The 13,359-nt window shown below is 46.3% G+C and overlaps 1 protein-coding gene across 1 annotated transcript in view; it reads right to left on the bottom strand.

Annotated features, from left to right (window-relative positions):
• LOC123768822 (uncharacterized) overlaps positions 1-13,359 on the bottom strand; it is a 62,349-nt gene that overhangs the window by 10,071 nt on the left and 38,919 nt on the right. The window contains 3 exon segments of the mRNA XM_069316187.1: positions 5,214-5,392; positions 11,576-11,685; positions 12,807-12,926. Coding sequence (XP_069172288.1) covers positions 5,214-5,392; positions 11,576-11,685; positions 12,807-12,926 — 409 coding nt within the window.

Raw genomic sequence — 13,359 nt, 5'->3', positions numbered from 1 at the left:
CATGCCAGTATTTTTAGATGATGAAAATCTATAAAACTCAGGAACAAAAGATGACTGCAGGATGCTACAGAAAAAAATTGAGACGCTTCTAGACGTCGATAAAATAGTTTAGGAATTTGGACTGGCAGCATGAGTGGTCCATAAGAGGGAAGCTAGCGTTTATCTGAAGCAAGAGCAAAGTAAAAAGGATAGGGACTTGGGAATGAGATGAAAAGTCACAATAACGTGGCTGAAAAATGTTGACCAAACCACATACACTAGAAATTGAAGAGACGACGACGTTTCGGTCCCTCCTGGACCGAAGTCGATCAAGTCGATTGGGCGACGAAACGACGTCGTCTCTTCAGTTTCTAGTGTGTGGTTTGGTCAACTTGGGACAGGAGACCTGTGACAGTCTATAACCTCGAAGGGGAGCAACGTCGAGTATTCGCTAAAAGATGAACCTAGGAGTAGACATTTCACCAAATCTCTTTCCTACAGCTCATATTAATTGGCTTTCATCAGTATTTATGCAATGTGGGCAAACATCAGGTCGCCTAAAGGAACTTGACCAATGAATCATCAAGGACACTACACAATAAGAATGTAAGATCAATACTTGAATATGATGTACCAGAATAAAATCCTTCTTAACTAAGTACATCTTAACTATTGAGAGGCATAAGTTATGAAGAAAGGCTACAGGAGCTAGATTTCACGACACAGGACAAAGAGTACCTCAATACGACTTATAAAATACGCTCGGGTGTAAATAGTGAGTATAGACAAGGGTAGAGTATTTGAAAAGGAGGAAAATCAGCACTAGGGGGACATAGTTGGAGGCTGAACACACAGATAAGTCAGGGGTATTAAGAAAGTTTTCAGTGTTAGCGTAGTGTAGAAGTGGAATGGACGAGACTGAGAGAAACTTGAGGCTGACTCCATACACGCATTTATATGTATGATGAATCTTAACTATGAAAGTCAATTGGCAATTATGAGGCAGGCACAGGAAGTGCTGTTCGGATCCCGCTAACACAGCGCCATGAGTATACAGGCATATACAAAACGAATTAGCTGAAACAAATGACATTGGAAACAGACCCTGAGGTCTATCAACTCTAACTTGACTCTTCCTCTTGGGAAGTTAAGCAGATACTTTCAAACCTAACTCAAATGTTAAATTTATTTTGAATTTATATGACACCAATAAACCCCGTCGATATGCGTCCAGAAACATTATTTATTAATCAATCTATTAATGAACCCAACAGAATACAAGTGAAGCAGATGATGAGTCACAATAACGTGGCTAAAGTAAGTTGACCAGACCACACACTAGAAGGTGAAGGGACGACGACGTTTCGGTCCGTCCTGGACCATTCTCAAGTCGAGTAATACAAGTGAAATTAATCAGGATGATATCGAAAGGCACAGACAGGACAGACTCTGTAAGAAAGCATCACGGTGTCACAGAATGGAAGTCCTGACTGATGAACTTAGTATGACAAAGAAGAGTTAGCTGACTGCCTTTTACTGTCAGCCAGGAAGTCTTAGACACTTTACTCCATAAAAGTTCCCATTTAAAGACTTGAGGAACAAACAGATTTGAGGAGTTACTAGAAGCATGTTGAACTGAGTAAGATTCAACCGGAGACAGATAACAACAGTGAGAGGAAAGGGATCAGAGTGTTAAAGTATAACACATGAGAACCACAGGGATAATAAGAACCAAACTGTTCTTGATTTTGCTAAATATCTAACTGAGGAAGTAGAATTCTATATGACAATGTTTGAGGACGATGAAAAACTGATGAAACGAATCGAAACAAAGGATGATTGTTTATTACGGTAAAAAAATCTGGACAAACCAGAGAACTGGTCTGATAAATGGTTATTTACGGTAATACAAATAAGTGTAGGGTGATGAGAGTGAGGCCGAGGATGAGGAGGTATCAGAGATGAGGTAACATACGATGAGGGGAGGCAGCATACGATGAGGGAAATAAAACTGCTTGAATGAGAAAACTAAGAGGATCCAGGAACAGATATAATGCTACAATCTATCACTTGAGACACACAGTAATACGATACCATCAGCAACATATGCATAGCTGAGAAACATTGAAGAAGCCTCCAGGAACATGGACAAGAAGCCTTCTGGACGATATACACAATAATAAACTACAATCTGTCGCCCCAGTATAGAACCCTCACAAAAACTGAGAAACATTAGAGAAGGCCCAGGCTGTTTGCTACAAGACTGGTTCCTGCACTTAAGAGGAATGAACTACGAGGAAAGGCCGAGGGAGCTAGACCTCATAGCGCTGGAAGATAAGCGACGCAGAGGCGATGATCACAACGATATATTTTTAAGTGTAAAGTGTAAACAAAACCAATGTTGAGCAGCGGTGGGACGAGAGGAAACTAACAACTGAGACAGGCCATCAGGACGTAAGGAAGTACTTCAGTGTGAAGGTAAGTGGAATAGCTCTTTCAGATAGCTCTTACTATATAGTCGTAATGGCTTGGCGCTTCCTCCTCATAGTTCCCTTCCCTTCTTTCAGACAGCTATTTCAGTACCAAGTGGAGTGAGCTAGAAGGAGAAAGGAGGGGAAGCCAGCCGAACCAAACACCATTCATATTTCATTTAGGCTACGTTTCATAGTAAACAAGAGGGCCAGGAGCCATTGCAATAAATGATGAGCCGCTGCAAGATCGGGTCCAGGAGCTACTGGTCGCCTAGTAAACATAAATAGGCGAATACTTATTGGCGAGTGAAGAATGCTCCAAGACATTCATGAGACATTTACTTACCAAACCCTTTCACCTTTCAAGGATCAAGGTGGCTTTGTTTACATTTATTAAACAGTTCACTAACTTCGAAACATTACAATCCAAGGTTGTAGCTGTTATAAACAACCTCGTAGTGCTTCGGAGCTCATGAACTTTTTAATAAATGTAAATAAAGCCGCCATGATTTTGAAATACTATTTGTAAATAATTCAAAAGTGGATGCGTAAATGCTAGATGAATCATAGCTTAAACGAACCTAGACAAACTCAGATCTGGCAAGAGACAGCTGTCAAACTGTAACCCAAACAAGTGCAAAGTGCTGAGAATGAGGGCAGGTGACACAGGACCAGGTAGACAGTGCACAAATAAATGGGCAGCACTCTCTGGAGTCAGAAAATAAAGAGACCATGAAAAAGACATGATACCAAACCTATCACCAGATCTTGACTCGGGCGATCATTCAGTGTAGGAAGCTTAAGAAGGCGACCTTCAGAGCGCTAAACACAACAGTATGAAGATTCGGCATTAATGCATAATAATTTATGAATTAATGCCGACGCTTCATGCGGTTGGTGCGCTCTGATGGTCACCTTCTTAAGCTTCCTAAAGGCCGCACTGAAGAAGAACTAAGCAAAGCTAGATATGGTACAGATGTTTGATTCAAGATTGGTTTTATATCTGAAAGAGCTAAACGGCAAGAATATTTGGAGGGAACTTGACCTCATCTTGCTGGAAGAAAGATGGAAAATATCTTTCTCGAAATCTCGATCATCATGATCGAGTTGAAAAAGATTCTCAGTAAGATGGATAAGCAAGATAGTGGAGAGATGCTGAGGCATAATTGCAGAAAGAGAGGACATGTTTGGAAACCAGAGACCAATATGAGTAATTAGGATGAAGATGGGACTACCAGGGGCCAGCCTCCACACACACAGCTTCAAAAAAATATAAAATAAGTTAAATGATGGAAGGGAGTCATTGTATTTGACGAATAACAGCAGAAAAGTAGATTGAACTCGACGCGCAGACACATGTAGGTGAGTGTGTGTACCCACACTCCACCTACCCACAACACACACAGGTTCAGACATGCTCTTGCCTGTTACAAGTACAAACTGAAAGAAAATGCAATTTTAATCAACTCAGAACAACACGCACACAAGCAACACACACACACACACACACACACACAAAACTAGGTGTTTATATACAACTAGGGATTGTGAGGAAGGGTTCAGCGCATGCAGAATGGTTTAGAGTTGCAGCAGACTAATATTAGGCTACTGGGGGAGAACTGAGAGGAGAGGCCCAACACCACCTTCCTGTAACTACAGTGGCGTGCGTTTGTGAGGGACACGCGCATGCGTCACACCCCTTGGCTCCTACCTAGTTGCCCTCCCCATCCCTCTTTCTCCCACCAGCCCTCTTAACACCTTCCCATACACCTCTTGTCTTCAGTTGAGTGATTATTCATTACCAGACCGATTCATTCCTGGCACCAGTTCACTCCTTCCTTTAACAGTCCTTTGACATCAGAATCACATTCTCTGACACCCTGTCTACTCTTCCCTGTCTCCTCTCTACAGCACCCACTTCCCTACCAGCAGTCTGCCCCTCCCGGCTTCAAACCTTCCCCAACATTGCCACTAGTAAATCCCTTGCTACTACCACCATACTCAGTTTCTTCGTGGCATCACTCCACCCCTCCCTACCACTAGCCAACTCTTTCTGCCACCATCCAAACTCTCCCTACCACTAAATTTCATCTCTTTTTTCGTCAGCTTAAGCCTTCCTTCCAACAGCCAAGTTCTTCCTGTTACTGGCACACTGTTTCCTACTATTTACAAATTCCCATTCGTACCATCTTACTCCTCCCTGCTACAAGAGTACTCAGTGATACATCTAACGTCTCAGATGTATTTTTATCTTGGCTAGTTTTGATTATTTTCCTGTTAGTTTTCCATAGTATTGGTAATTTATCTACTGATCTTTTTTTCCTCTTCTCTTGCTTGCATCTCCCTTGTTGGTTTCCCCATTGTTTTCTTTGTGCTCTGTCATACACTCTTCGAAAAGCGTCCCCACGCTCATGGTATCTCTTCCCTATACACGCTTGCACTCCTCTCTACAACCTCATTTCTTCCGTGTCCAAACGCCCCCAATTTCCCCAGTTAACCGCTCCTAACACCCCATCATACACTAACCCTAACAATGGTGCCCAACCGACCGTCCAAGTGGTTGGGCACCATTCCTTTCCCCCCGTCCCATCCCAAATCCTTATCCTGACCCCCTTCCCAGTGCTATATAGTCGCAAGTGCTTGGCGCTTTCTGCTGATAATTCCCTTCCCTTCTCCCCCCCCCCCCCCCCCGTGCGTAAACACTCCCTCCCCCCCTCATAACTCTCCTCTACATCTCCACTACTCTAGTCGCCCGTCACTCACCATGGCCATGATCGCTCTCCTGGTCTTCCTCGTGGTCTGGCGTCCGGCGGGTATGGGGTGGGTCGGGCGGTTTAGGGATCCCACCCAGGAGCATGGCAGAACTGGCAGAGCCGCCTCCTGAATCATCCACGGGGCCTGACACCCGGCTGGCCCCGTCCGCACACCCCCGCCCCTCGGCTCTGAAGTGAGGGCAAGACAGTGAGGGGTCACAGTGAGGGGAGGGCGGCACTCGCACTCAGAGGAAAAGGATGTGGTGCAGAGGAAGGCAGAGGGGATAGTGAGAGCGGGGAACATGGGATCTGGAGAGGAAGATGGTCACTAGAGGGAGTAATATGGGCTCTGAAGTGAGGTCAATTAGCTCTGAAGTCATAATAAACAATGAGCTCTGAAGTTGATGGGAACTGAAAGGCAAAATGGGCTCCGAAGTGAAGATAGTGGACAGATAATGAACCCTGAACTTAATAGATAATGGGTTGATAGATAAAGTGAGGAAAATGACTGGAATGATACAGCGCAAATCTAAACGAAGATAAAAGAGCGGGGTGTGAAGGTAGCCAATAGGAAGTAGTGATGGGTCTGGGAACTGAACTTAGTGAACGGCAGCACAGAGAAGAGAAGGCACAATGAGAGGAGAAAAACAAAAGGAAGGGCACACATGAAGCGACTAAACAGAAGAGAGGGTACACTGGGAGAGGAAAAAAAGGAGAGGACACATTGGGAGGAAAAAATGAAAAGAGGGCACAATAAAAAGGGAGAAAGTATAAAAAAAACAGAACACTGTGCATGTGAAGAACACCAAACATGACGAGAGCGAAGATGCTGTTAGATGTGAAAGAACAGAAAAGACATTATAGTGAGTTCCGGGTGGCGCAAAGTGGATACCTCGTCCCTCTGTGAGCGCTGACACACACACACACACACACACACACACACACACACACACACACACACACACACACACACACACACACACACACACACACACACACACAACACCAGGCATACTAGTCAAATTAAAAAATGAACAGTCATCACCTTTCGCAAAGAGACACGGGAAAATACGCTTGGTCTTTTATTAGCGAATACTGAAGTAAGCGTGAGTGATCATGGGGGGGGGGGGAAATGGGGGGTCGTCTCAGGATAGTGACAGACATGAAACGGTTGATAATGGTAGAGGAGAGGTGAAGCAGTGCACCTCACTAGCTTCCCTCCCTCCTCCTTACCAGTTAGTTAGGTGGAGCAGCCTCACAGGAGGTGCTGGTCTGCTATTCACATTACACGAAGGGCATGCATTCCCTGCGAGTTACAATTAACCTTGTCTCACTAGGTTCCCGAAGGAGAAAGTCGTGTGAGCTACTCAGCCTCGACATTGGCGTCTCATCCTGGAAGTTATGTAGACGTCTCTGCATGGCCCGTAGAGACCTTTCCCCCCTGGAAGCCTCTGCATGGCCCATAGAGACCTTTACCCCCTGGAAGCCTCTGCATGGCCCGTAGAGACCTTTCCCCCCCTGGAAGCCTCTGCATGGCCCGTAGAGACCTTTCCCCCTGGAAGCCTCTGCATGGCCCATAGAGACCTTTCCTCCTGGAAGCCTCTGCATAGCCCGTAGAGACCTTCCCCCCCCCCTGGAAGCCCTCTAGGCAACACCTGGCATTCTTGGACTCATCCACTGAAAGCCCATGAGTCAACACCGTCTTGTTAATGGAAGAATTTTGTTAGTTGGTTCGTCCACTGACAGGATATATGCCATTGCTTCCCACCTGGTTTGATTTGATGGATGTATTTTCTGAAATAAAACTAGTCCGTTCACTTTATTGTGAACGAACGGTAAGAGCGCTTGACATTGATGATTGTATGTAAACAAATATTTACACTGAACGTTGTTAGCAGCTCTTGTCACTGATGATTGTATGTAAAGATTTTTTTTCTGTAATTATCAAAACACTCCATCTACTGATGCATCGCATGTCGGAGTGTTGCATTTGTTCGCTTACACCGTGTTCTCGTTTTTACAAACCCACCCCTTTAACCTTGCTCTTGCTGAGACACTCTCCCCTTAGCCTCCTTCTCTCTCCCCTCAGACGCTGAAACACTCCCCTCATCCCTCTCTCCCTACACACTGACACTCTCCCTCACCCTACCCTCCCTCCCCACGTACTAACACACTACACCCTCACCCCTCAGGTATGCGGGATCGATCCCATCGTCCGCACGGCCCGCCCACCATATTTTCTCATTGAAACAGATGTGTCATAGACTATTTTATGTAATAGTCCAAATAATTCGAGCTTCAGTTGCTTGTTCCACATTCTTATATGTGGACCACAAACCGGACTATTACTATTATTATACTAATAATAGTATTATTACTATTAATTATTATTATTATTACTCCGTGAGATTATTTGATTGTTATTATATATTTTAGGAGTTACCTTCGTTCTCAACTCACAATCGGGGATCTCAGGTTCGATTCCCAGCAGGATAGAAATGACTGGGCATGTATCCTTCCACCTAATTCCTCTGTTTACCTAGCGGTAAATAGGCTCCCAGTCTCCGACAACCTGGACTATAAAGGATAATGTTGTGAAGCATGGTTTAGCATGAACTAAAGTAGGAAGGAAAGTAATTAGTGTGGTGTCGCAGTACACTGAGGTTGTGGCAGTACACTGAGGCTGCGGCAGTACACTGAGGCTGCGGCAGTACACTGAGGCTGCGGCAGTACACTGAAGCTGCGACAGTACACTGAGGCTGCGGCAGTACACTGAGGCTGCGGCAGTACACTGAGGCTGCGGCAGTACACTGAGGCTGCGGCAGTACACTGAAGCTGCGACAGTACACTGAGGCTGCGGCAGTACACTGAAGCTGCGGCAGTACACTGAAGCTGCGGTAGTACACTGAGCTGCGGCAGTACACTGAGGCTGCGGCAGTACACTAAGGCTGCGGCAGTACACTGAGGCTGCGGCAGTACACTGAGGCTGCGGCAGTACACTGAGGCTGCGGCAGTACACTGAAGCTGCGACAGTACACTGAGGCTGCGGCAGTACACTGAAGCTGCGGCAGTACACTGAAGCTGCGGCAGTACACTGAGCTGCGGCAGTACACTGAGGCTGCGGCAGTACTCTAAGGCTGCGGCAGTACACTGAGGCTGCGGCAGTACACTGAGGCTGCGGCAGTACACTGAGGCTGCGGCAGTACACTGAGGTGTCGCAGTACACTGAGGCTGCGGCAGTACACTGAGGTTGCGGCAGTACACAGAGGCTGCGGCAGTACACTGCGGCTGCGGCAGTACACTGAGGCTGCGACAGTACACTGAGGCTGCGACAGTACACTGAAGCTGCGGCAGTACACTGAAGCTGTGGCAGTACACTGAAGCTGTGGCAGTACACTGAAGCTGTGGCAGTACACTGAAGCTGCGGCAGTACACTGAGGTTGCAGCAGTACACTGAGATTGCAGCAGTATACTGAAGCTGCGACAGTACACTGAGACTGCAGCAGTATACTGAAGCTGCAGCAGTACACTGAGACTGCGGCAGTACACTGAAGCTGCGACAATACACTGAGACTGCGGAAGTACACTGAAGTTGCAGCAGTACACTGAGACTGCAGCAGTACACTGAAGGTGCGGCAGTACACTGAGACTGCGGAAGTACACTGAGGTTGCAGCAGTACACTGAGACTGCAGCAGTACACTGAAGGTGCGGCAGTACACTGAGACTGCGGAAGTACACTGAGGTTGCAGCAGTACACTGAGACTGCAGCAGTACACTGAAGCTGCAGCAGTACACTGAGACTGCAGCAGTACACTGAAGTTGCAGCAGTACACTGAGACTGCAGCAGTATACTGAAGCTGCAGCAGTACACTGAAGCTGCGGCAGTACACTGAAGCTGCAGCAGTGCACTGAGGCTGCGGCAGTACACTGAGGCTGCGGCAGTTCACTGAGACTGCGGCAGTACACTGAGGCTGCGGCAGTACACTGAGACTGCGGCAGTACACTGAGGCTGCGGCAGTACACTGAGACTGCGGCAGTACACTGAGGCTGCGGCAGTACACTGAGACTGCGGCAGTACACTGAGGCTGCGGCAGTACACTGAGACTGCGGCAGTACACTGAGGCTGCGGCAGTACACTGAGGCTGCGGCAGTACACTGAGTCTGCGGCAGTACACTGAGGCTGCGGCAGTACACTGAGACTGCGGCAGTACACTGAGGCTGCGGCAGTACACTGAGGCTGCGGCAGTACACTGAGACTGCGGCAGTACACTGAGGCTGCGGCAGTACACTGAGGCTGCGGCAGTACACTGAGACTGCGGCAGTACACTGAGGCTGCGGCAGTACACTGAGACTGCGGCAGTACACTGAGGCTGCGGCAGTACACTGAGGCTGCGGCAGTACACTGAGACTGCGGCAGTACACTGAGGCTGCGGCAGTACACTGAGGCTGCGGCAGTACACTGAGACTGCGGCAGTACACTGAGGCTGCGGCAGTACACTGAGACTGCGGCAGTACACTGAGGCTGCGGCAGTACACTGAGACTGCGGCAGTACACTGAGGCTGCGGCAGTACACTGAGGCTGCGGCAGTACACATCTCACATCTTTTGTTCACGATAAGTGGTGGGTTTCCAAGGGTGTAGGAGATCTCAATACAGGGGTTTCCAAGGGTGTAGGAGATCTCAATACAAGGGTTTCCAAGGGTGTAGGAGATCTCAATACAGGGGTTTCCAAAGGTGTAGGAGATCTCAATACAGGGGTTTCCAAAGGTGTAGGAGATCCCCCGTAAAACGTTCCCAGAGGTATAGTAGATCCGAGTACATATATTTCTAGTGGTGTAAGAGATCTTATACCGAGGCTTGTAAAGGGATAACAGATACCTATACATGGGCTTCTAATGGCATAAGAGATCCCAATACAAAAGCTTCTAACATTATAAATGATGAACCAAGTGTTACATTCTTAATATAGCGCTGGTGACGAAAGCACATTGATCTTGATTCTTGTTAAAGACGCAATAGATATTCACACTGAACAGGTTACTTACTAACATTTAGGGATAGGTTACCTTTGTAAAAACCTATTTACCTCCCCTCCAAAAAAAAGGTGTTTCCTAGGGGTGTATACGGTGCCCTATCAAGAGTATATTCTCCCTATGAGTGGTAAGAGATTATCTACACAATGAGATCACAATTACGTGATATATTGAGTCATGCAGACTAGAGGTTGTGTAACTTTTAGCACATCGTTGTCTATGGGTTAAGGCGTGCGTCGGGGGTGACTTCAAGACGCTGATTCGATCCCTCGCCTAAGATGAGGTCTGATAAAGACCTTTTGTGCCCTCTATAATGCTTTTTGCGCTACCGCTCACAGGATGGGTATGGGGTGCACAATAAACTAGCCACCGAACAATCAAATCAAATCCGCCACCATCCTGCTCTAGAGATTGTGTTAAGGGATCATAGATTTGTTTCTTCCTGAACAGATGTTTTTATTAAAGGATACTTCTTGTAAAGATGTTTTGATAGCGTCAATGTTATCTACCATGGGTATATGGGTCTATATTTTAAGTAAGAGTATAAACCTCCCCGCTTGTTTCTAAGAGAAGTTATGACAAGTAGTCTCAAGGGAACAGCTATTTCTGTGAGATGTTATCGAGAGTGGAGTTCTTTCTGAAGATGTTATCGAGAGTGTAGTTCTTTCTGAACATGTTCTCTGGAGTACAGAAGATTCCTGTGAGTGTTTTCAAGAGTACAGATCTCCTTAAAGGTTCAGGTGTTCTTAAAAATATAGTTCTCCTCTTCAGATCTTTTTCAAATCAAATATAGAAAATGTTTCCAAGCAGCCAATCGTGGCAAGCTGTTCCCCCCCCCCCTCAAGCATAATTCCTAGACAACTGTTTCTTGATGTACAAATGTTTAGTAACAGGTGTCTGTAAAGTAGTAGTGAACATAATGATTTCCCTCCCTGATAAAACAGGCTTTGATAAAAATAAATAAAAATACCCTTAAATAGGGTATACAGAAACAAGAAAATTGCTGTTTACTAATAGTTCAGCCAACCAAATTATCCTCCCTAGAAAATAAAGTTACCGAACATATGTTGTAAGCAAGAAAGAGGGATAGGACGAAATCCTATGGACGGGCGAAAAAAATCCTAGGACGAAAAAAGGACGATAGCAAGGAAGAGGGATAGAAAGATAAGATAGAACAGAGAGAAGAAAGGTGACAGAGACAAAAAGGGAGAAACAAACCCCCTCGAACATTCGCCATCAAAAACTTCCCTATAGCTAATAAACTGTCCCCAAAGCCAGGGGGAAGAAAGAATTGCCTCCCAATGCAAACAAACAGTGAAGGTTAGAGAGAAGGTTCACCTCTGCTGCTGCTCAGGCTTGCAGGCGCTGATCTGGTCCAGGATCTGTTGCATTATGTTCTCGCTGGAGTCCACCACAGACGCCGTCGACGCGGCTTGACTCTGGGGCACCTGTCGAACACACACACATTGTCAGGCCACTGGTGGGGTGAAGAGGGGGAAGAGGGGCGTGAGGGTGTGTGAGTGTGTGGGGACTCTGGGGCGTGACGTTGCGAGGGGTGTGTGAGTGTGAAGTGACTCTGGTGCGTGAGGGTGTGTGTGAGTGTGAGGGGACTCTGGTACGTGATGTTGTGCAAGCGGACTGTGGTGGGTGTTGTAAGGATAGGGGGGTGTGGGTGGATAGAGGTGTTTAAAGGGGTTAGTAATGGGGGTGTGTTTGGGAACGGAAGGCTCAGGGACGATAAGGCGGGTTATCAGCAGCTACATTGAAGTGTTAACGGACAATACTCCCACTTAGCCACTAGCGGTCGTGCTAGTAACAGAATGAACATGCTAGTGACAAAGTAGGAGAGACAGTATCAAAGTGAGAGAGCTAGTAGCAAGTTAGGAGCACAGTAGTGACTAGATGGGGGAGGCAACGCATTGTCTCAAAACTATCTCAGCGTATTGGCAAATATCACTTAATCCAAGTAACAACAACAGCTTCAATAATAATATTACTTTACTTGGAATTTGGTAAATGTTATCGCTGGGAGAAACACATTACCATTTGAAGACAATAATTTCTACCAAGAGTCACATGTTCCCATCACCCGGAGGTCTGGTGGGATTTCTCACCTGTCAATATAAATTTTTGCCTGGGTATAGAAATTCTCATCTGGATATTTAAATTCTTACCTGGATATGGCAATTCTCACCTGGCTATGTCAATTCTCATCTGGATATGGCAATTCACACTTAGATATAATAATTCTCACCTGGATATGACAATTTTTACCTGGATATGACAATTCTCACCTGGATATGACAATTCTCACCTGGATATGACAATTCTCACCTGGATATGACAATTCTCACCTGGATATGACAATTCTCACCTGGATATGGTAAATTTCCCCGTGTGATAAAGAATTCTCATTCAGAGATGGGAATTGCCTCTTAGACATGTGAATCTGGAGACATAAATTCTCAACCATGGAAAGAAAACCTCACCTGGAGGAGGAAAGTCTCACTTGGAGGAGGAAAGTCTCACTTGGAGGAGGAAAGTCTGACCAGCAGCTACAAAGTCTCACCTGAAGCTTAGGAGATATTCTCTCCATGAGGGCGGTGATGGAGCGGATGTAAGGTTCCAGTTGCTGAGCAATGATCATCAGTCTCTTGTTTTCGTCCCGAAGGCTGGCCACGTCATTCACCTGGTAATGAATGGGAGGGAGGCTCAGGTCAATGCCAGTCGCTAGCGGGCACAGGTAGGGCCAGGTCACAGAGACGCACAGGTAGGGGTCACGGAGACGCACAGGTAGGGGTCACGGAGACGCACAGGTAGGGGTCACGGAGACGCACAGGTAGGGGTCAAGGCGTTAAGAGTGACAAGTAAGGTCAAGTCATTGAGAGGTACTGGTGAGGTCAGGTCATCAAAAGGCACAGGTAGGGTGTATTGGAGGTAAACATTGGGATCAAACACACACAGGGTCTGACTGTTACCTTAAGTCATGAGAAGATATGGTCAAGAAGTAAGGTCACATTAGGTCATTAAGATGACCAAGGGAATCATTAACCTTGGTCAAGATGACCAAGGTTAATATACAGATAACAATAGAACAGGGGGGGGGGGGGTAGAAATAGCCT

The sequence above is a fragment of the Procambarus clarkii genome, chromosome 83 (assembly GCF_040958095.1).
Source record: "Procambarus clarkii isolate CNS0578487 chromosome 83, FALCON_Pclarkii_2.0, whole genome shotgun sequence".
NCBI lineage: Eukaryota > Metazoa > Arthropoda > Malacostraca > Decapoda > Cambaridae > Procambarus > Procambarus clarkii.
This window is presented reverse-complemented; position numbering and strand designations above follow the sequence as displayed.